The sequence below is a fragment of the Choloepus didactylus genome, chromosome 5 (assembly GCF_015220235.1).
Source record: "Choloepus didactylus isolate mChoDid1 chromosome 5, mChoDid1.pri, whole genome shotgun sequence".
Classification (NCBI taxonomy): Eukaryota; Metazoa; Chordata; class Mammalia; order Pilosa; family Megalonychidae; genus Choloepus; species Choloepus didactylus.
Window position 1 is genome coordinate 52,838,955 of NC_051311.1, and position 25,001 is coordinate 52,863,955.

The 25,001-nt window shown below is 36.3% G+C and overlaps 1 protein-coding gene across 1 annotated transcript in view; it reads right to left on the reverse strand.

Annotated features, from left to right (window-relative positions):
* AKR1D1 (aldo-keto reductase family 1 member D1) overlaps positions 1-25,001 on the reverse strand; it is an 80,367-nt gene that overhangs the window by 10,960 nt on the left and 44,406 nt on the right. Inside the window, exons 4-7 of the mRNA XM_037836077.1 lie at positions 17,344-17,421; positions 10,267-10,389; positions 4,186-4,295; positions 3,064-3,229 (exon numbers count right to left, since the gene is read on the reverse strand). Coding sequence (XP_037692005.1) covers positions 3,064-3,229; positions 4,186-4,295; positions 10,267-10,389; positions 17,344-17,421 — 477 coding nt within the window. The remainder of the gene's footprint in view (positions 1-3,063; positions 3,230-4,185; positions 4,296-10,266; positions 10,390-17,343; positions 17,422-25,001) is intronic.

Consider the following 25,001-nt stretch of genomic DNA (forward strand, 5'->3'; position numbering starts at 1 on the left):
GAAAAGGACTGTAGGAGAAGGGGAATATAGATGGCTGCCAGGCAGCCTTAAGCGCTTACTTGAGGTTAGTGATAACACGTTTTTGAAGAGACTGTCTGATATCTCTGATCACATTAGCAGGGTGTCCATCACAAAATAAGTGGGGAGATGAAATTAACCAAGATAATAGTTTAACAAAGAGCGAGTGTGGCAAGGGACTTCTGAGTAGTTTAAGGGAAGGATTGTAACGATTAACTATGAAATTTAGAGTAGTAAGAGGGTAAGTGAGGACATGAAGGTGGTGGACAGTGAAAAGGTGGTAGATTTACCCGATCATGGAACCCAGTAGAGGTGGGTACTAGAGGGGGTGAGTCAGAAAGATAGGAGGTGGTGGAGAGATAGTGGGATGTTTGAAATTGAGATTATGCAGCAGTTATTAATTCTCAGTAATTGCAAATGCCAAGTTATGACCATGGAATTTAGAACTAAAGTGTATAGGACCAGATCCCTGGGAGAGAGGAAGTCACGGAACTGTCAGGCCAGGGTACTGGAAGGATCATTTATGTGGATATCGAATTCATCAAGAGTTATGAGAGGAATAGTGTTGGAGAGAGTGATAGTGAGTCAGGAAATAAAAGCTTCAAGGAATTGGGGTCCGTGTATGAGGCCAACAAGGCCAGAAAGGGGGTGGTATAATCTGATATCTTTTGTTTGTTATTTTAACTTTTAAAATATTCTGCCTCTTTATTAGTTTTCTTCATTTTTTTGCCTTTAATTGTAAATATTTTTAAATTGTTTTAAAATAGTTTTTAATTGTTTTTGAAATTTAAATTAATGGTTTAGCATAATTTTTTATTATATAATTTTTAAATTCTCTGACATTCTCTTCTTTCATAGTCAAAATATTTAGTTTCTCCTTTAGACTTTATGTTTATTTAAATTTACCATTCTTTAAAAATAGCTTTAAAAGTTCATTTTACCTCAGTTCTAAAAGGGCACAATTTTCATAGTTTTCTGTTTTGTTGGTTTGATACTCAACAAAATTCATAGTTATAGAGTTAGTCTATATCCTAAAGAGTGGATCTTTGCTGTGATTCTCATTTTCCTTATAAATCTGTATCCTTTTTACATTTCCTTATATCATGTGAGTCTCTGATTTCTCTTCTTTTATTATTAGGATTATGGAAATATATGGAATGTAAAAGAATTAGTTGCAATAAAAATTTTAAGGAGCATCACAGTTCCTTCAGTACAAAATTATGATTAGCCAAACGCCATAAAGTCCAAAGGCTTTAGCCAACTCTTACAAAGTCTAGTAGTAACCACTCTCAATTTCTGAACAGTAAAATTTTGAGTCCATGAGAGCATTTGTTTCAGATACATCAAAATTTGTTTTGTTTTAATTGTTATGAAACTACCAATTAGCCATCTTTTAAGATGGCTAAAAAGTGTCATTTTTAGTATGAGGTATGTTGGTAGATATTAAAGTATTAATAGTTGATACAACTGTTTAGCAGCCTTTCCCCTTTTTGCTAATAACAGAGCACCCCCTTTCTTTCCTTTCATGAACTTTCCTTCCTCCACCTAGTGGGGCTGTCAATCACATGTTCTCACCTACTCCAGCATGGGAGTAGGGATATAGCCCAGGAGGCCAATGGGGGTATCCCACTCTATGGACATGGTGATTATTATGGAGGTGGGCCCATAACCCACAAAGGACCAGAGACTGACAGAGACCCTGAAACAGAGAGGATGTCTCTATTTTCTGTGATTATTGCTGTTGAGTAATAGATTATCCTGGAGCTGTCAGAGGCTGTCTGTGCCACCATGTGGAAGGAACTCATCTAATAACGAAACCAGCATAAAGAGATGGGGAAACACACACACGCACACACACACACAGAGGAGAGGGTAACTAAAATTCCTTTATAAATCATTTGAGCACCTATGTCCAGCCAGGTCCAATCTCCCCATGGATCTTTCAGTTATATGAGCTAATATTGATGTCTTTTTTTCCTTAAGTTTGAGTTATATTTGCTCATGTGCTAATAAAAGAGCTCTGACTATATAATTGTCTAATATAATGGATATCTTCCCATGTCAGTACTTACATTCTAATTTTATTCTTTTTAATGGCTACATAATATTCCATTTTACAAATATATCATAATTTGTTTTAAAAGGTCCTATTGAAGAGTGTTTCCAGTTTTTTAAATTACAGATAACATTGCAATAAACATCTTGGTGTGTGTGTGTGTGTGCGCGTGCATGTGTATGTGCAAATACATGTGTAGGATAAAATAGCTGCATCAATGGATAAGTACATTTGTAATTTTGATGAATCTGGAAAAATGACATTCCCACACCCAAATCTTATGGCCATCAATGTTTCTATTAACAGTATATGAAAGTGCCTGCTTTCCCACATGTTATCAAACATTTTAATGTTTTTCCTATCTGAGGTGATAAATACCAGGGATATTTACCTTTCATTATGAGTAAGGCTGAGCAAACAATTTACTTTTGAAACTGATATTATAAACTGGTGGGTAATTAATGAATTTGACATGGTGCTTTTCTAGGACTGTATTTAATCTAGCAGTTTAGTCTTCAGTAGTAGCAGAGCAAGCTAATCATCCCTTTGTTGGGTGGCTTGTTTTCTCACTCAGACATACTAACGCTGGTCACAGATTGCATATAGAGGGAATATTGGCAATTAGCATTTCCAAGTTTTACCAGAGTTTTAAAAAGTTGGAAAACTGACTATTACAGATTTCACATTTTATACAATGTATTTCTGCTGTGCTGGTAGAGAAATAAGTGATTAGTGTTGAGTCTATAAATAAGGAAAAAGAGAAATAAGGGCATTGGGTAATGTACAAACAGCAAAGCAATCCTGGAAGTAGTGGGAATTATCTCAAATTCAGCTAAAATTAAAACCAGATACAGGCATCTTGGGCTGGGGAGCCAGTATAAAAGAAAATATGAGGAATTACAAGTTTCTTATTAAGCTGAACAGAAAATTCTCTAAGTAATAATTTTTAATAATACCCCTTTTCATGTTTCCAAAAGCAATTTTCTTACCTGGAAGTTTTCTTTGATCCTTTCACTATTAAAGCTTTTAGGAATGACAACTACCCCTCGTTGGATATTGAAACGCAAAGCAACTTGAGCTGCTGTCTTATTGTATTTTTTTCCCAGTGAGTTTAAAAGTGCATCTTTCAACAAAGGTGGAGAAGAGAGATTCACCCTTGGGAAAAATCAAAACATGCATCATATTTAGCTTGGGTAATGAAAACCCTGATTAACTATTAATCAGTTACCCTCCTCTGTCTCTCCCACTACCAGGACACTACCTGTAACTAATTTCTCTGGGTGCAGAGTACTCATGGAATGAATAGTTGCTTTTAGTATGGAAAGGCCAAGAGAGGCAAGTTTTAAAACATTTTAGGTATATATATATATATAATATGATATATACTATAATATATAAAATAAAAATCTAGAATAAAATATAAATATATATTACAAAATTTGTCATTTTTAACCATCTTTTCTGTGAACGATTTAGTGGTATAATTACTTTTACAATGTTGTGCTATTCCCCTCTTCTGTTACTCTAACTTTTTTTAAAAAAATTATATTGTGGTAACATATATACAACATAAAATTTCCCATTGTAACCTCTTTCAAGTATACAATTGAGAGGCAAGTTTATAGAGCTTCCTCTTTCAGAGAATAAATATAACTTCTTTGATGAGTCTTAGAGAGAGAGAACTAGGTCAGAGGAACTATATAGAGAAAGTCAGGAAGACTGAAGTGGAAGAAACAGAGGCATAGCTCTCAGAATAATCCCAGAGTTGACAATTTTCCACATAAGTCTGTAGAAGTGTCATCATTGAAAAGAGATTAAAAAATAAAAAAAAAAATTTGAAATATGGCCATAGAAATGATTTCTCAAGTAATGTTTAAACCAACATTTATTGAGCCTTTCCCATGTTTTAGGATCTGTTAGTTAATGTCATACCTATAGTGTAATCAATTTTTACACCAGTTGGTGGTCTATGTGGAGAATGACTTGAAGAGGTTAAGTTATTTTCTTAAGATCACACAGACAATAGAATCATTCTAATCAAGTAATACACATTAGCCTTAAACTGTACACCACAGGAAATAATTCTTGAAGAGAAGTACAGCATTACTTACCAAACTGAATCCCTGGAGGTCCCCAAAGGGCTATATGCAGTAATGACAATGTCATGTTCTTGGCAAAATTTCAAGAGTTTGGGCTGGGTGAAATATGGGTGGCACTCAACCTATGTTGTTGCATTGGAGAACAGAGCATAAAATTAAGGCCTTGTAGATTAATGCAATTATACATAGTTTAAAAAAAATTCTTCAACTAAATCCATTAAAAATTATTAGGAATAATAAGGGAAGTCATTTTGTGTCTGGCTTATTCAATTAGCATAATGTTTACAGAGTCCATCCATGTTGTACTATGTGACAACTAACTATATTCCTTTTTGTGGCCAAATAATATTCCATTGTATGTATATATTGCATTTTGTCTATCCATTCATCTGTCAATGGACAAAAAGTGGTTTACACCTTTTGGCTATTGTGAATAATGTTGCTATGAACATAGATGTACAAGTATCTGTTTGAGTATTTGTTTTCAATTCTTGTGGGTATGTAACTAGGAGTGGAATTGCTGGGTCATATGGCAATTCTATGTTTAATATTTTGAGAAACTATCACACTATTTTCCACAGCAGTTGCACCATTTTATGTTCCTAACTATGGTTGGTTTTGACCCACGTTTTCTTTTATTCTTAATTAAAATCAACCAAGGTTTAATTAAAATATTTTAAGTGTATAATTATTATTTTCACAGTCTAGAATACTGAATATCTGACAAGTTGATTTCTAGAGTGCACAGAAAATACTATTGACCAAATGGAGAGGTAAACCGGGGCTCTTAGTGGTGGGTCTTTTTCCCTTTTATAATCCAGTATCTTTTTTCCCCCCAGGTGTTAGATTCTTTCATATCTTCTCTCTCTTTCCCTTTCTCTCTCTTTGATCTTGCTCTGTCTTAATGTAAGAAAAACTTTTGTTTTTTCCCTTGAATTTCATAAACAATTGAAATTTCATAAACAATTCTAAAAAATGAAACACAGATTAAGTTAAGAATCATCATGTTCATAGTGTTTCTTTCCCTTACCCTCTCCCATCCCAGTATCACCCCTCACCTTCACTCTCTTAAAAATTATCGTCCTATATATAATTGGTAGGCCAAACTTCCCACACCACACATTTTATCATGTTACTCTGTGATTCCAGACTAAATATGAATTACTTAATTTAATGTCCGTTTGCTTGTTCCAAATATAGCACTTAATTTCTCCCACAGGGACTCCTTTGTAATAGGGCTGGAGTGCTGTTACCTGTCTCTGGCCTCTCTCTATATATTTTATATATTTATTTATGCATATATATTGGGCATTTTTATAGCCTACCTTTTGAAAAAGGATTTTATATGGTTTGTAGCAAAAGTTATATGTACCAAGTCTAATAAAACTTTTGAGCAAACAAATATGTGAATATCAATTCTGTGACTGAACAAATCTGACATTTTAAAGAGAGATGCATTGGACAATATACTAGAAAAATGTACTCAATAGAGGTTTTTGAGTTAATGTAAAAGAGGGCTTTGCCTAGATAGTTCTTAGATAAAAATTCTAGGACACTAAAGGGAAACTCTGTTAAGGAAATTCTGGGGTGGGATGGTTTAAGCTAATAGGATTGAAGTACCCATGAACTCAGAGAGCCATGTTCCTTCTTTTCATAGCATTTATCTCAGCTTCTGATTACAAATAACATTTTTTATTGGACAGTGTCTTCTTCCCACTAGACAATTAGCTCCATGAGAGCAGAGATTATATCTCTCTTTGGTCACCTTTGCATCCTTAGGGCCTAGCAAAGTGCCTGTCATAAAGGCTCATGCTAGAGGAACATTTGTTGAATGAATGAAAATAATAAAGGGCAGAGCTCAGATCTTAGGACCTAGCAAACTGTCACAGGCTGGCCTTCACACGGGCTGCAGCTTGGTGGGTCACTTCAGGCCAGGGAATGGTCCTTGTTGAATAGGTCAGACCAGATACCCAGTTTAAAGTAGAGGTTAGTAATGGTATCTTAGATGTCACAGGGCCTTGGCTGAGTAGCATCATAGCCAGGGAACTTCATTTCCAAGTAGAAGAGTGCCTAACACACTTGCCTTCCTTCTTTGCTAGGGGCTGATTATAGCCCTTTGTGAATAGGCCAATGGAGATAGAGCCTTTAATTTTCTCGTTTGCCATGTAGGATTGGTATAACCTGTCACTGCAGTGTCTTGATGTGTCTGGGGCTTTTACAACACTAACTGGTAATGCTGTGGCTTTAGATGCGAAAATTTCAGAAAGTGAAGTTAAGAAGCTGGGTAGAATCCCCGAAACAAAATAACAAAAGCCCCTTTTCCATTAACTCCATCTTCTTCTACTTCTCTAAAATTCCATGTTAAATTTTCACTTTATTAAGTCATTCAACAAATATTAATTGATTAACATGTGTCAAGACATCTGTGAGTTAATAGTGAATTGGGTTAGGAAAAACTTTGAAGACTTTGAAAATCCTTCCTTCCTGCTTTTCGCCCTCCCTTCCTCCTGTACTAAACCTTATATAACTTAACATGCTTTCTCTTCCATGCACCCCCTCTCCAAACTAGGCAGTTCAGGCCAAATTTGATGTTCAGATTTTTTTCAGGACTCCTGAAAGGAACTAACAAGTGCCCTTTCCTTCACTACTCTCAAACTCTTCTGGTTTTTTTGGTTAATGAATGTAGGCTGAGATGGTGGTGGAGAGGGATGAGGCAGAAAGGGAAAAGCTGGAAAAGGGCATTGTCATATAGAAACTTCAGGAAAAGTTTATTCCTTCAAGCTAAAGTTTGAAGTGTGCTAGAACCTACTCCCATGACTTCCCTGGGATGACCCTGGAAATAGTAATGTTTCCTAAGATTCTCACTATGTTTTCTCTGTGCATTATCTTGGAACCTACAGGATTATAATGAACTAAAGAGGAAAAACTGGTGGCAGTGAAAATCCTCAACAGTGCAGATTCAGACTGAAAATTCATAGGATATTGGTTTATAAAACAGAAACTCAATTTCTTAATTTACAACATAGTTTAGTAATTAAGAGCAGGGTCTTTGAAATAGATAGAAATGAGTTCAAGCCCTTGGCTTTCTTAGCTGTGTGATCTTAGACAAGTTATTCAATAACTAATTCTAAGCCTTAGTTTCAATATCTGTAAAATAGAGAAAATGAAACTTCCTACCTCATTGAATTTTAGAGGATTAAAAGAAAATCCACAAAAATTGCTTGATTTGATGAATTCTCAGTAAAGATTAGTTATTTTTTATTAGATTGGCTGGTTAACAAATTATTGTTCCAATAAGAAAGCCAATTTGGGAAAATGGTTGCTTGGCGAGTTGTAAGTCAAAGCAAGGGAAATTAACCCTAAGGATTAATGAGGGTTAGTTGACATAGTTGTTAGAACTTTCTATTAGGTTAAAGGGCCTGATGTAAATAAAGAGGCTCCTTTGAATTAGGCTGGGAAAATGCTGCCATGTCAAGGTACCATAATTTTTAGGTCCATCAGTAAAACCTGCAGATAAAGAGTAAACCACAGAGTGGAATCTGGAGACACAAGTTGCTTCAGATGGATGCCAGAGGCAATACTGAGAAATTTTGGAATTCTTAGACTCAGAATAAGCATAGAGTGAGATCACATACTATGTGAATTTGTTCACGAAGTCTATGATCAAAATACAGGAAAAAAAAAATGGCAAATTCTACTTTACATTTATTTCTACAGGACAATTAGTTTTGAAGTATGTGAATTTTGAGTTAGGCAAGGTCTTCAGGCATATATCGCTTGCACATTAAATGCTTCCAGTCTATATTATGCCCACACTATGTTAATAGTGTAAGTGGATAGTAACATTGGAAGCTGCTTGTGTACAGAGCTCTTTTTGCATTTGTAGAGGTGGTCCAAACCAGTGCCAGCAGCAGGTAGAATTGTGCTTTGATCTGTCCCATCTCTAGAGTATATCAATACTCTGCTTTCAAAGGTCACTGAGCATTTGAATGGGCTCAGGCTATAACCCTCTAACATGTCTTGCTTCACCTGAGGAGTATATTTTTTAGCTGACCAATACTCTTGTGCCAACAGATCAGGGTATCTCCTCCTTGACATGAGGAGACACTATTGTCAAATTTTTACTCTGGTTTTCATTCTGAGGTAAAAAAACCACCATTATTCTCTGTACTTATAAGAACCCAGCATTTCCATAATAAGATGTTCTCGGGATGTAGGAAGGCACGTGCTGGTGAGGAATAGGGCAATAATAAAATTATAGATGGAAATCAGTCAGAAAGTCAAAGGTGGCTTTGTTTTCTGTTCCTGAGAGCATGTGGTACAGTGCCAGCAGAGGTGTCAATTCAGAACTTCTATTTTAACTATAGGTTCTTGTCCTGACGTGGGTAAATAATTTATTCTGTCATGGGCTCACTGCAGACTCTTCTGAATTATTTAAAACAATCAGACGAACAAGCAAACTGAAATCCAAAAGTTGAAAATTTACCCAATACAAGAGCATTTTTTTAGTGTAGCGCATAACATTTTACAACATAGGGCGAAAGGGCTCTTATTATCCCCATTTAACAAGATGGATAATGGTGTTTTGTTGTGGTTACAAAAATAATATATTCTCACTTAACTTTTCAAATACAGAGAAGCCTAAAGAAAAAAACAAAATTCACTTGTAAATTCACAGCCCAGAGATAATTATTGTTAGCATTTTGATATATTTCCTTCCAGCTTTTTTCCTTTGCATGTTAAAAAAATATAACATTGCAGCATTCGTACTGCATGTTCCATTTTGAACCCTGATCTTTTTCCTTAATATCAAAGCCATTTTCCTTTCCCTCAAATGATTCAAGAACATCTTTTGTTAAGGTTTCACATAATATGAATGTGTCATAATTTAAGTATTCCTCTAATTTTCATATGTATGTTTTTTCCACTTTTTTTTTTTTTTTTTTGTCTTTATAGACAATGCTGTGAGAAACACAAGTCTTTCTAGGCTTTTTGACATTTTTCCTTAGGATAGATTCCTAGAAATAGAAGAGGGAACATTTTTTAAGGTTCTTAAAACGTATTGTCAAATTGCTTTCCAGTAAGTCTGAGCCAATTTGCACCCCCCACCAATTCATCATTTGCTTACATGGAGAATCATCTTAAAAAATAAAACAAAAGCTTTGCTAACTTGATAACACAATATAATATAATATCATACTTTAAATTTCTCTAATTACTAGAGAGTTTGAAATTTTTTTGTATGCTTACCAATCTTGCCATTTGTCTTCTGTGAATTTCTATTCATTTCTTTTGCCCATTTTTCTATTTACCCTTTATATCTTTTTCTCATTGATTTTATTAACCTTTGAAATCATAAAGATATGTACCCCTTTTCTATTACATTTTTAAAAACATAATTGTCTATTTTTGTTTGCTCTTTATTTCTAATAATTTTAGAGTTAAAAAATGTTATACTGTTAAATTTATCAGACTTTTGTTTATAATTTTTCTATGGCTTCCTTTTCTATTCATAGCTCCAGAAAACCAAAGTTCTTTTGTAGTATTTTAAGAATGTTTTCTTTTTTCTTTAACTCCCAATCAAAGGGACATTCACTTTGGAGTCTGATATGAGGCAAAGATCTATATTTGTCTCTAAACTTCCATTTTCCTCCATACGATTTCCTGAAATATCCATTCCTTTGTATTAGCCATTTTATTTTACATAAAGTTTTAAATTATAATTTGACCTGTCTCTAAGATTTTTTTTTGTTTGTTTTTCATTTATTTGTATGTTGATTCTTGCATTAATTTTACATTGTTTTAAATACTCTATAATATGTCTTAATTGCTGGCAGGTCTAGTTTTCCTTCACAAACTGTTCATCTTCAATTTTTTTTTTTTTTTTTTTTTTTTGGTTACTTTTGCCTGGATTTGCAACTTCAAATCTTTTTTTCTCAAGAGGCATAAATTAAGAGAAGTTAAATGACTTGCTCAGGGTCTCATGACCAGAGATATGTGGAATCACCATAAGACTTCCTGACTCCTACTCCAGCATCCTTCTGTTAAGTAATTACTGGAATTTTCCCCCAAATGGAAGTAGTCAAGCTGTACCTGATTGTTCACAGGCTTGTATTTGAGTCCTGGTTTGTTTAGAATGAGCTCCAGCTGCCTGCGGTTAAAATTGGACACCCCAAGGGATTTCACCAAGCCGGCATCTTTGCAAGCTTCCAAAGCCTGTTGAATAAACACAAATAGTTCAAGAAAGGAGCCTCAAAAGAAGCAAAAATGAAGAATATTTTTAAGTGTGACTGAATTCTTTGGAAAGAAAAGTCCTTCAGTTTGTTAACGGGTATTCTCTGAAGAAAAAAATAAAATAAAAGGAGAGGGGCAGGAATTCTGTGATTGAATGAGTTTGGGAAATATTGTATACTATAGTTTCCCCTTGTATTGTCCCAGTGTTTACCAGTAAATTAATAATTATCTTCTTGAAATTTTTTGAGGCTTTCTTTATGCCATAGTACCTGATCAGTTTTTGTAAATGTTCTGCTTGTGTAAGAAAAGTGTATATTCCATGTGTATATATCCCATGTGTGTGAGAAAAATGTATATGGCAAAACTGTCCCTATTGATTGACCTATTGATCTAATTATCTATCATCTATCTATCATTTCTCTGTATATCTATATCTATCATCTATTAGGTCTAGCTTTTCCTGTATTCTCAGTAATTGAAAGGAGTATGTCAGAAATCTCCCATCATATTGGTGGGTTTATCAATGTCTTCCCATAGTTTTATTTGAAACTTCTGTATATTCTTGGTAAATTTAATCTTTTATCATGCTGTGGTGACTCTTTTTATCCCTAATAAGGTTTTTGATTTTTAAGTCTATGTTAACTGGTATCAATATAACTATACCAAGTTTTTTCTAAGTATTTGACTGATGATTTTTCCTATCCTTTAAATTTTAACTTTCATATGTCCTTATGTCAATCTTTGTCTTATAGTAGGTGAATTTGGTTTGTTGACATTTCTCATGACTATATATTTATTTGGACTGTTTCTATCATCTTAATTTTTCCATGTTCATTTTTAATTCATTATTGCTTTTAGAAAGTTTTTATCTATAACTTCTCCCTAATAAAGAAAAGAACTTAACATGCTCGCATATTCCTTGATGTTTCCCATAACACTTATGATGTTAGTAGTATAGAAACTTCAATTCTAGACTAAATTCTAATTTTAGGGTATATTTTTCTCTTTTATTTTGATCTTAGATATTTTTATAGATAACAAGAAACTTTATCAAGATTGATTTAATCTCTTTCACTTTACACATTTCTTGGAGCATCTCTTAGATTTTCTGTTCCTCATATTTAAGTATATCATCCTCAAAGGTTTTCATTGTGGGTCTTTAGGTGGCAAAACTTCTGAGCAGTGTATAGATCTGAAAATATTTTTAACATAACTCATTTTTGCCTTACGGTTTGGCTGGATATAAAGTTCAATGTCAATGTTCTTTTTTCTTCAATACCTTAAAATACTGTTCTATTATTTTTTTGCATCCAATGTTGCTGATAATAAAATCAAATAGAACAAAAATAAAATGGATGCCAATATCATTGTATGTGATTAGTTCTTTCTTTCTGGAAATGTTTATGTTCTGGTTTGCTAGTACTGCCGTTTTGTAAAACACCAGAAATGGATTGGCTTTTATAAAGGGGGTTTATTTGGTTACAAAGTGACAGTCTGAAGGCCATAAAGTGTCCAAGGTAAGGCATCAACAATAGGGTACCTTCACTGGAGAAAGGTCACTGGCATCTGGAAAACCTCTGTTAGCTGGGAAGGCACGTGGCTGGCGTCTGCTTGCTCCCAGTTTGCATTTCAAAATGGTGTTCTCCAAAATGTTAGCTTTCAAAGGCTGTCCTCAAAATGTGTCTCTCAGCTGCAGCTCTCCAAAATGTCACTCTCAGTTGCTCTGAGGTCCTTCTGTTTGTGAGCTCTTTTGTATGACTCCAGCAATTAAATCAAGATCCACCCTGAATTGGTAGGGTCCATATCTCCATGGAAATTATCCAATAAAACATTTCACTCACAGTTAGTTGAGTCACATCTCCATGGAAACACTCAGTCAAAGGAGTCCAACCTAATCAACACTAATACACCTGCCCCGACAAGATTGCATCAAAGAACATGGTGTTTTGGGGGACATAATACATATAAACCAGCAATTTAATTTAATTTTTTTGTAACTTTATTGAATTATAATTGATGTACAAAAACTACACATATTTAGAATTGTGCATTTTGATGAATTTGACCTATATATACATCTGTGAAGTCATCACCATAATTAAGATCATGAACATGCCCAGTAGTGTACTGAGAAATGTTTAACAATCATCTCTCCAGGAAAAAACAAAAAGCCCCAATTTGTAGTGTTCCTCAATTTCTATGGCATAAATATTCACAACAGACTGAATTCAAGCTAAGAACATGGCCTCACTGAAAATGGAGATGCGCAAAATCATTTCTTATACACTAGCGTGAGCTGGTTCCACTATGTCACCTAAAATTCCTCACTGAATGGCCTTGGAACTTTGGTTGAAAATTGTTTGGGTCTATTTCAGCACACTCTTTTCTGTTCCATTGATCTATATATCTCTAGTCATGCTAATATGACACTTTCTTACTGTAGTTATATAATAATTCTTGAAATTAGTGTAAGTAGTTCAAATTTATCCTCAATTTTCAAAGTTGTTTTGGCTTTTCTAGGGCATTTTCACTTCTAACTACATTTTAGAAGCAGATGTTCAATTTCTGTTGGGAGTTTGATTGTGGTTTCATTGAATCTATAGATCAGTTTGGGGAGAGTTAACATCTTGATCATATTGAGTCTTCCAATCCATGGACATGGTATATCTGTCCATTTATTTTAGGTCTTCTTTAGTTTCTCTCAGCCATGTGTTGCAGTTGCAGTTTTTACTGTATGAGTCTTGCACATATTTTCTTAAATTTATCCCCAAATATTTAATACTTTGATGTTATTGTAAATGGTATTGCTTTTCTTAAAAACATGTCAGTATTTAGAGATAAGATAGATTTTTATAAATCAAAACTTGTATACTACAATCTTGTTAAATTCTGTTACCTTAATTTATAGATTCTTTAGGGTTTACCATATAGATAATCATATTATCTGAAAATAAAGAGGATTACTTTTTTCTTTCCAACCAATACACCTTTTATTTATTTACTCTGCCTCTTGGCATTGACTATGGCTTCCAATACATTGTTGAACAGAAATGGTGAGAGCTGACATTTTCATCTCCTTCCAATCTTGGGGTGGGGGGCAGAAGGGTGCATTCAGTCTTTCATCACTAAAAATGATAAAGATTTTTCTTAGATGCCCTTTATCAGGTCAAGAAAGTTGCCTTCTATTCGTAGTTTTTTGAAAGTTTCTATTATGAATGGACATTGGATTTTGTCAGAGGCCATTTCTGCATCTGTTGATTCATACAGTTTTTCTTTTTTAGTCTATAAATATGGTGAATTATATGATTTGCTTTTTTAATCATATAAACCCCACTTGGCCTTTATATATTACCCTTTTTATTCTGCCAGATTCTCACTTGTAAAAGATTTTGCTTGTAATTAAGTAGATTGACAAGATCATTTTGCTAAACAGTTTTTCAAAGATTTTTTTTTGCATCTTTTAAAGATGAGAGATCTTAGTCTGTAATATCTTTAGAGTAATGTTTAAGTATGATTTTGGTATCCATGTTATACTGGGCCTCATATAATGAATTGGGAAGTCACCTCCTATTTTGGGGGAGAGGCTACATAGAATTGGTGCCATTTTTTCCTTACATGCTTGGTAAAAGTCACCAGTGAATCTATCTGGGCCTAGAATTTTCTTATCCTCTCTTTCTAAATATTGGGAGATTTCCACATTCTGACCTTTCAATTTGATATTTTTTTCCTCAGCTATATCCATTCTGGTATTTATCCCATCTCTTGTATCATATTATTTATTTTTCTGATTATTATTTGTGTTATTTAAAAATATTTTGCTGTTCTTATTTCATATTGCTAATACATTTTCTTATCTCCTTTAACATATTAATTGGCTAATTTAGAAGTCTGTAGTACTCTTCTGTTTATGTTGGGGTCTGTAATTGAGATACATTGTTTTCTTGTAGAACAAATGTCTTATTATTTTGGGATGTGAGTTCATTTTCTCCTAGGGTTATTAGATACTCTGACAGGCAGTCCCTTAGAAGGGTGTGCTGGTTTGAATGTATTATGTCCCCCAAAACGCCGTTAACTTCGATGTAATCTTGTGTGGGCAGATGTATCAGTGTTGATTAGATTGTGATTCTTAGAGTGTTTCTGTGGAGATGCACCCACCCAACTATGGATGATGACTCTGATTGGATAGTGTGCCGGTATGAATGTATTGTGTCCCCCAAATGCCATTATCTTTGTAGTTTTGTGGGGCAGAAGTTTCGGTGCTGGTTAGATTTGCTTGGAGTGTGCCCCACCCAGCTGTGGGAGATAATTTTGATGAGATGTTCCCATGGAGGTGTGGCCCCACCCATTCGGGGTGGGCCTTGATTGGTGGAGCTATATAAATGAGCTGACTCAAAGAGGAAAAGAGAGTGCAGCTGGGAGTGATGTTTTGAAGAGAAGCAAGCTTGCTGGAGAGGAACGTCCTGGGAGAAAGCCGTTTTGAGGCCGGAGCTTTGGAGCAGATGCCAGCTGCCTTCCTAGCTAACAGAGGTTTTCCGGAGGCCATTGGCCATCCTCCGGTGAGGGTACCCGATTGCTGAGGTGTTACCTTGGACGTTTTGTGGCCTTAAGACTGTAATTGTTTAGTGAAATAAATCCCCGTTTTATAAAAGCCTATCCATCTCTGGTGTTTTGCATTCTGCAGCATTAGCAAACTAGAACAGATAGTTTCCATGGACGTGTTACCCCACCCATTCAGCATGGGCCTTGATTAGTTTACTGGAGCACTATACAAGCTCAGACAGAAGGAGCAAGCTTGCTACAGCCAAGAGGGACACTTGAAGAATGCACAGGAGTGGAGAGAGTAGCTTCAGCTTACAGAGTCATTTTGGAGATGGCCTTTAAAGCAGACTTGCTCCAGAGAAGCTAAGAGAGGACAAACACCCCAAGAGCAACTGAGAGTGACATTCTGAAGAAAAGCTGAAGCCTAAGGAGGAATGTCCTGGGAGAAAGTCACTTTGAAACCAGAACTTGGAGCAGATGCCAGCCACATGCCTTCCCAGCTAACAGAGGTTTTCTGGACATCATTGGCCATCCTCTGGTGAAGGTACCCAATTGTTGATGACTTACCTTGGACATTTTATGGCCTTAAGACCGTAACTTTGTAACCAGATAAACCCCCTTTATAAAAGCTGATTCATTTCTGGTATTTTGCATTCTGGCAGCATTAGCAAACCAGAACAAAGGGAAAGCCAAACTCTAAATTTTCAATAAGCTCAGGAATTCAGTGTTTTGTCTCTTGGATGGTGAATCCCAGTGTTCTAGTTTTCTAATGCTGCCTTTTTGCAAAACACCAGAAATGGATTGGCTTTTATAAAGGGGGTTTATTTGGTTACAAAGTTACAGTCTTAAGGCCATAAAGTGTCCAAGGTAAGTCATCAACAATCAGGTACCTTCACTGGAGGAGGGCCAATGGTATCTGGACAACTTCTGTTAGCTGGGAAGGCATGTGGCTGGCATCTGCTCCTGAGTTCTGGTTTCAAAATGCTTTCTCCTAGGATGTTCCTCTCTAGGCTGCAGTTCCTCAAAAATGTCACTCTTAGTTGCTCTTGGGGCATTTTTCCTCTTTTAGCTTCTCCAGAGCAAAAGTCTGCTTTCAATGGCCGTCTTCAAACTGTCTCTTATCTGCAGCTCCTGTGCTTTCTTCAAAGTGTCCCTCTTGGCTGTAGCAAGTTTGCTCCTTCTGTCTGAGCTTATATAGTGCTCTAGTAAACTAACCTAGGCCCACGCTGAATGGGTGGGGCCACACATCCATGGAAATTATCCAATCAGAGTTATCACTTACAGTTGGGTGGGGCACATTTCCATGGAAACAACCTAATCCAAATGTTCCAACTAAATCCCCACTAATATGTCTGCCCCTACAAGACTGCATCAAAGATAATGTTTTGGAGGACATAATACATCCAAATCAGCACACCCAGCCACCAGAAAACAGAGTCAATACCTCCTAACTACTCAAAACCACTACCATTTGCAATCCACTGCTTGGATTTTCAGCTATTATGTCCAGGAAGATATACTCAATAGAGTGTAATTTCCCAGACTTTGGAGTTTGAAATGGGAAACAACTGTCAGAGGTCAGTTAGTAATTAATGTTTTCCTCAGCTGTTCACAAACAGCATTAAAATACTGTTCAGATTTGATTCCTGATTATACCTGGACACGAGTTTTAAGTTTCTGCATGTGTGGAGCAGACAATATTTGTCTCAAGATTATGGCAGAGAGAAGAAAGAGCCAAAAGTATTCCAGAAGTTTCCCTTGTATACTACACTCTCACTGCTTGTTGGACTGTCTTCTACTCTGGATCATAGCTTCCACATCACCTTTGAAACAAACCAGTTCAATCTGCTGCCCCCCTAACCCCCCTCCCCAGTCTCTAGGGGTTTCCTCATTTTTTTCACTATTTTCCTACTCTTTATGATCTTGGTGAAGGAGTCAGAAATCATGCTAGTTCAGCAGCTTGGTTAGAAATGGAACCAGACTTATTGTTCAGCATTTCATGTATCATTTTGTTTTAAGGTTTTTTCTTTTAGACATCATATTGTTGATTTTAAAAAATTCAATTTGAGAAACTTTTTTTAATTTGTGAATTTATCTTATTTATGATTTTTATTATCACTGTTACAGTAGAACTTCTTTCCTTTACTCTTTTTTTCCTTCCAACAACCCTTCTCCCTTTCCTTGGAATTCTACTCTTCCAACAAAACAAAATCAAGAATAATTCAGCATCCAGAAGTGGAGCTGAGACACATATGCACATATTATTAGCAGTACCTGTTCTGACTGTTATTTTTCTTTGGCAGTAAAGGCTGCATCTCTCCATAGATCTGACAGAATTAATCAGAGCACAGCTTTTAAAATATAGTCCTTTAAAATACAAGGGCAACTTGAACTTACCTCCCAAGTGGCACACAGATTTGATGGGTGATATAACCATTTGCCGTTCTCATCTCTAGGATGGATTACATCTCCAGGCTTCAAACAAAAGAAAAAGTGTAATACATTTTATTTATGTCTGGAGGTTATAACCATGGAATTTGAGTTGTTGATATAGCCTGGACCCAGGAAAGCAATTCGAGTTTACTTTTTTACACAGTGACATAATTATGTAATAAATTATACAAATATAAATATAAATATATACATATTACCCCCTTTGTGGGACTGTCCAGAAATTCCTTCATTAGTCCTACACTGGTGACACGTTAGTCTCATTATTGTACTCTACTCTGGTATTCATTTTAAGATAAATAAATTTTTCCTCTATTTTTTGACAAATTACTGTTGTTCTTAAGCCATGAAGTTCTCTCTTAACAACAGAATTACTTTTACAAAAAAAGAGTAGTGTTTGAAAATTAGGACTTTCTTATGGGTGTTTTTTTTCCTGTTACTTTTTTTCCTTGCAATTTTATTGAGATATAGTCACACACCAAACAATCATCCAATGTGTACAATAAATTGTTCACAGTATCATCACATAGTTGTGTATTCATCACCAAAATCAATTTCTGAACATTTTGCTTACTCCAAAAAAAATAATAAAAATAAAAATAAGAATAAAAATAAAAGTAAAAAAGAATACCCAAAACAACCCATCCCCACCATCCCTCCCTATAATTCATTTACTTTTTTGTCCCCATTTTTCTACTCATCTGTCCATACACTGGATAAAGGGAGTGTGAGCCACAAGTTTTCACAATCACACAGTGATACTGTAAGCTATATGATTATACAATCATCTTCCAGAATCAAGGCTACTTGGTTGCAGTTCAACAGTTTCAGGTATTTTTTTTTCCTAGCTATTCTAATGCACTAAAGACTATAAAGGAATACCTATATAATGTTTAAGAATAACCTCCAGAATGACCTCTTGGCTCCATTTGAAATCTTTCTGCCACTGAAATTTTACTTTGTTTCATTTATCTTCCCGCTTTTGGTCAAGAAGATTTTCTCAATCCCATGATCTGGGTCCAGACTCATCCCTGGGAGTAATGTCCCACATTGCCAGGGAGATTTACACCCCTGGGAGTCATGTCCCACATAGTGGGGAGGGCAACGAGTCCATCAGCCAAGTTGGCTTACAGAGGTAGCAACCACATCTGAGCAACAAAAGAGGTTCTTGGTGGGGGGGGGACCCTTAGCACAATTATAACTAGACCTAGCCTTTCCTTTTCAGTAATAGGCTTCATAAGGGCAGGCCCCAAGATCAAGGGCTTGATCTGCTAAATTGGCAGTCCCCAGTGTTTGCAAGAATATAAGAAATACCCCAGGTGGGTAATTAATATTTCCACATTTTCTCCCAGTCTCTCAAGGGGGGCTTTTCAAATAGTTTTTTTTTTTCCCTCTGCCCAAATTACATTGGTATGTATCGGGGCTTCACACTAAGCTGTGAAAACAAACCAGATCTCACTCCCTATTCAAGGTTCCATATAATTATAGTGTTTGTATAAACTGACCATACAAGTTAAATTACATAGCATGCTACAGGATATAAAGATTTTCCACCACATAAATATCTCTACCTTTGGTCTCATACAGAAGTTGAAGTTTTAAAAAACATAGTCAATATCATCCTTTACCCTTTACTCTAATTACCTTAGTCCTAACCAAGGTCATTTCGTTCGTATCTCTAATTGAAATCTGATCTCTTCTTCAGTTTCTTTAACATTTGCTGTATGGGGTAATGTTGACATTCATGGCTACCAAAATCTAGCTTTGATTCTCAGGTGTCATACAGATTCCTGAAGTTCCAGGGACTGATCAGGTTATACAGAAGAGCTCAGCATCTCAGAATCTAGAGATAAGTTTTACAACTCAGAAATAGAGGTAACTCTGAAAGTGCTTAAAATCTAGGAACCATTACAATAAGCCTTCCCCTGATAACATATGCTCTCAGATTCAATTCTCAGAGTTTGCACATTATAGTTAGTCCATATTAGTCAGGCATTATAAGGTCTGTCTTTTCATTTCTGGCTTATTTCACTCAACATACTGTCCTCAATTTCCATTCACCTAGTTGAATACCTCACGACTTCATTTTTTCTTGCAGCTGTTCAATATTCTACTGTATATATACACCACAGTTCACCATTCTGTTCATCAGTTGATGTACCCTTAGGTACCACTGCGACTTGTGAATACTGCCACCATAAACACCAGGGTGCAAATGTCCATTCATGTCCCTGCTCTCAGTTCTTCCAAGCATATATCAAATAACGGGGTTGCAGGACCATATGGCGACCCCATACTTAGCTTCCTGTGGAACCACCACATTTCCCTTCAGATAGGTGGCACCATTCTACTTCCCCATCAGCAGTGATTAGGTACATCCCTCTCTCCAAATTTTCTCCAGCATTCGTATTCCTCTGTCTATTTTTTAGACATTCAATCCTAAGTAAACAATCAGTGGTTCCTGGTATAATCACATAGGTATGCATTCACCACTACAATCTATATGCAGACATTTCTGTTTCTGATATCTCTCTTCTTCAATTTGGCATCTGTAGGGTCCTTTTTCCATCCATAGCCTCCTCCAGAGTTCCAAACATGTCAGGGTCATCCTACTTTTTTGCTGAATACCTGGGGAGAAGTTTTCGGCAGCTGTTTACGTTGCCATGTTGATGACGTCATCCAGTCTGGGTGCTTTGATGGTTGATCCTTGTCAAAGTTGTGGACAATAAATTACTTACTTTCACAAGATACCAAACGCGATCACTTAGAGGGATCACTTAGAGTGTGGTTGATGATTCTTTCATCAACAGTAACAAATGTACTATACCAATACTATGAGTCAATAATGGAGAGGGGGTGGTTAGGGGTATGGGGGATTTGAGTTTTCTTTTTTGTCTTTATTTCTTTTCTGGAGTAATAAAAATGTTCTAAAAATTGAAAAAAAAATTAATTGTGATGATGAAGGCACAACTGTATGATGGTACTGTGGGCAACTGATTGTACACTTTGGATCTTTGGATGATTGTATAGTATGTGAACAATCTCAATACAATTTTAAAAAATTAAAATAAATAAATACAGTGTGGCTGATGGATGGAATGCTAAGTATAAAGAAAAGGCACAGCACATTGCTTCTCAGTCCTGGTTAACCTGCTCACTGGTTCTTTTCTTTCCCTTTCTGGCCCCTTCAAGAGTTCAGCAACCTATTTCCACCCCATGCATTATCTGAGTGCCAATCTCTTTAGTCAGGGCCTATTTTTTTGTAGGAGGATTTTCAGCTATTCAGTAAGGAAGAACACAAGGATATTATCAACCAACCTGACATACACTGGGAATGTTAAAAGGTTCCAGAAATTTTACAAAATAAAATTGTCCTGAATTCATTTCTAATTTAAGTCAACACCATCCTTAACTCATGCCACAAGCCCTTGTCTTTTGGTAATGAGCTCCTTCACACCAGTGACACTGATCAGGATTCATCTTTCCTAAGTCTATAGTATACCAAGGGGGTGTAGTTCATCTTTTTTCCTACTACTTTCTACAGACACTCTTTTTATTTTTATTTTATTTTTATTTTTATTTTTATTTTTTTTGGTTGAGGTATATTTTACATACAATAAAATAGACAAATCTTCTGCATACTGCTCAGTGATTTTGACAAATGTAAGTACTCATTTAACAATCATCCAGATTAAGATACAGAATATTTTTGTCACTTCAAAACGTTCCTTCCTTTCCCTTTCAGTCATTCTGTCAGCCTTCAGAGGCTCAACCACTATTCTGATTTCTGTCACTATATATTAGTGTTGCCTTTTCTTGAATTCCATATAAATGGAATCACAAAAAAAAGTACTATTTTATCTCTGGCTCCTTTTAATCCATAGGTATGTGTTAGTTGTAGTTTGTTCATTCTTCTTGCTGTAACATGGCGTATTCCTTTGTGTGAATGTATTACAACTCATTTTATCCATTCTGTTGGCAGGCATTTAGGTTGTTTCCAGTTTTTGGCAAGTAGTGAATTATGCTGCAGTGAAGATTTTCATATATGTTTTTTGGTGAAATATATGGAAGAGGAATTCCTAGGTTATAGGGTGTGCTTGTGAACAGCATTAGATCCTGTCAAACAGTTTTCCAAAGTGGTGTACCAGTTCATACTCTTAGAGGTAAAGGAGCTTTCCAGAATTTCCACTTCCTTGCCAACACTTGGTGTTGTCTGTCTTTTTTGCATTTTTTTGGCTATTCTGGTGAGGGTATAGTGATATTGTGTGAAGATTTTGTTCTTTGTTTCATGATATAGCAACTCAAGTTGAGTACCTTCACCTGAGTTTATCAGCCATTAGGCTGTTCTTTTTTGTGAAGTGCCTTCTATCAGGTACCAGTTTGTCTATATTTTTTTCTTACTGACTTGTAAGAATTCTTGATATATTTTGGATATAAATATTGCGTTGAATCTACAAATATATCTTCTCCACTCTGTGGGTTGCTTTATTATCTTTTTTTTTTTTTTTGCTCTTTATTTTTTATCTTCATTTTATTGAGATATATTCACATACCACGCAGTCATACAAAACAAATCGTATTTTCGATTGTTTACAGTACCATTACATAGTTGTACATTCATCACCTAAATCAATCCCTGACACCTTCATTAGCACACACACAAAAATAACAAGAATAATAATTAGAATGAAAAAGAGCAATTGAAGTAAAAAAGAACACTGGGTACCTTTGTCTGTTTGTTTCCTTCCCCTATTTTTCTACTCATCCATCCATAAACTAGACAAAGTGGAGTGTGGTCCTTATGGCTTTCCCAATCCCATTGTCACCCCTCATAAGCTACATTTTTATACAACTGTCTTCGAGATTCATGGGTTCTGGGTTGTAGTTTGATAGTTTCAGGTATCCACCACCAGCTACCCCAATTCTTTAGAACCTAAAAAGGGCTGTCTAAAGTGTGCGTAAGAGTGCCCACCAGAGTGACCTCTCGGCTCGTTTTGGAATCTCTCTGCCACTGAAGCTTATTTCATTTCCTTTCACATCCCCCTTTTGGTCAAGAAGATGTTCTCCGTCCCACGATGCCGGGTCTACATTCCTCCCCGGGAGTCATATTCTACGTTGCCAGGGAGATTCACTCCCCTGGGTGTCTGATCCCACGTGGGGGGAGGGCAGTGATTTCACCTTTCAAGTTGGCTCAGCCAGAGAGAGAGGGCCACATCTGAGCAACAAAGAGGCATTCGGGAGGAGGCTCTTAGGCACAACCATAGGGAGGCCTAGCCTCTCCTTTGCAGCAACCGTCTTCCCAAGGGTAAAACCTATGGTAGAGGGCTCAACCCATCAAACCACCAGTCCCCTATGTCTGTGGTCATGTTAGCAACCATGGAGGTGGGGTAGGCGAATACCCCTGCAATCTCCACAGGCTCCTCAAGGGGGCACTACATCTTTTTTTTTCCTTGTTTTTCTTTTTTTTTTTTTAACTTTCCCTTCTTTTTTTTTTATCATCATTTTATTGAGATATATTCACATACCACGCAGTCATACAAAACAAATCGTACTTTCGATTGTTTATAGTACCATTACATAGTTGTACATTCATCACCTAAATCAATCCCTGACACCTTCATTAGCACACACACAAAAATAACAAGAATAATAATTAGAGTGAAAAAGAGCAATTGAAGTAAAAAAGAACACTGGGTACCTTTGTCTGTTTGTTTCCTTCCCCTATTTTTCTACTCATCCATCCATAAACTAGACAAAGTGGATTGTGGTCCTTATGGCTTTCCCAATCCCATTGTCACCCCTCATAAGCTACATTTTTATACAACTGTCTTCGAGATTCATGGGTTCTGGGTTGTAGTTTGATAGTTTCAGGTGTCCACCACCAGCTACCCCAATTCTTTAGAACCTAAAAAGGGTTGTCTAAAGTGTGCGTAAGAGTGCCAACCAGAGTGACCTCTCGGCTCGTTTTGGAATCTCTCTGCCACTGAAGCTTATTTCATTTCCTTTCACATCCCCCTTTTGGTCAAGAAGATGTTCTCCGTCCCACGATGCTGGGTCTACATTCCTCCCCGGGAGTCATATTCTACGTTGCCAGGGAGATTCACTCCCTTGGGTGTCTGATCCCACGTAGGGGGGAGGGCAGTGATTTCACCTTTCAAGTTGGCTTAGCCAGAGAGAGAGGGCCACATCTGAGCAACGAAGAGGCATTCAGGAGGAGACTTTTAGGCACAAATATAGGGAGGCCTAGCCTCTCCTTTGCAGCAACCGTCTTTCCAAGGGTAAAACTTATGCTAGAGGGCTCAACCCATCAAACCACCAGTCACCTATGTCTGTGGTCATGTTAGCAACCATGGAGGTGGGGTAGGCGAATACCCCTGCATTCTCCACAGGCTCCTCAAGGGGGCACTACATCTTTTTTTTTTCCATGTTTTTCTTTTTCTTTTTTCTTTTTTTTAACTTTCCCTTCTTTTTTAAATCAACTGTATGAAAAAAAAAGTTAAAAAGAAAACAAACATACAATAAAAGAACATTTCAAAGAGACCATAACAAGGGAGTACGAAAAAGACAACTAACCTAAGATGACTGCTTAACTTCCAACATGTTCCTACTTTACCCCAAGAAAGTTACCTAATATAGCAACATTTCTGTGAACTTGGTCCGACTATATCCATCAGAAATTAATAGACCATAGTCATTCCTGGGCATCCCCAGAACGTTAAATAGCTTATCTGTTCTTCTTGGATTATTGTTTCCCCTTCCTTAATTGCTCTCTATTGCTAGTTCCCCTACATTCTACATTATAAACCATTTGTTTTACATTTTTCAAAGTTCACATTAGTGGTAGCATATAATATTTCTCTTTTTGTGCCTGGCTTATTTCGCTCAGCATTATGTCTTCAAGGTTCATCCATGTTGTCATATGTTTCACGAGATCGTTCCTTCTTACTGCTGCGTAGTATTCCATCATGTGTATATACCACATTTTATTTATCCACTCATCTGTTGAAGGACATTTGGGTTGTTTCCATCTCTTGGCAATTGTGAATAATGCTGCTATGAACATTGGCGTGCAGATATCTGTTCGTGTCACTGCTTTCCGATCTTCCGGGTATATCCCGAGAAGTGCAATCGCTGGATCGAATGGTAACTCTATATCTAGTTTTCTAAGGAACTGCCAGACTGACTTCCAGAGTGGCTGAACCATTATACAGTCTCACCAACAATGAATAAGAGTTCCAATTTCTCCACATCCCCTCCAGCATTTGTAGTTTCCTGTTTGTTTCATGGCAGCCATTCTAACCGGTGTTAGATGGTATCTCATTGTGGTCTTAATTTGCATCTCTCTAATAGCTAGTGAAGCTGAACATTTTTTCATGTGTTTCTTGGCCATTTGTATTTCCTCTTCAGAGAACTGTCTTTTCATATCTTTTGCCCATTTTATAATTGGGCCGTCTGTACTATTGTCATTGAGTTGTAGGATTTCTTTATATATGCAAGATATCAGACTTTTGTCAGATATATGGTTTCCAAAAATTTTTTCCCATTGAGTTGGCTGCCTCTTTACCTTTTTGAGAAATTCCTTTGAGGTGCAGAAACTTCTAAGC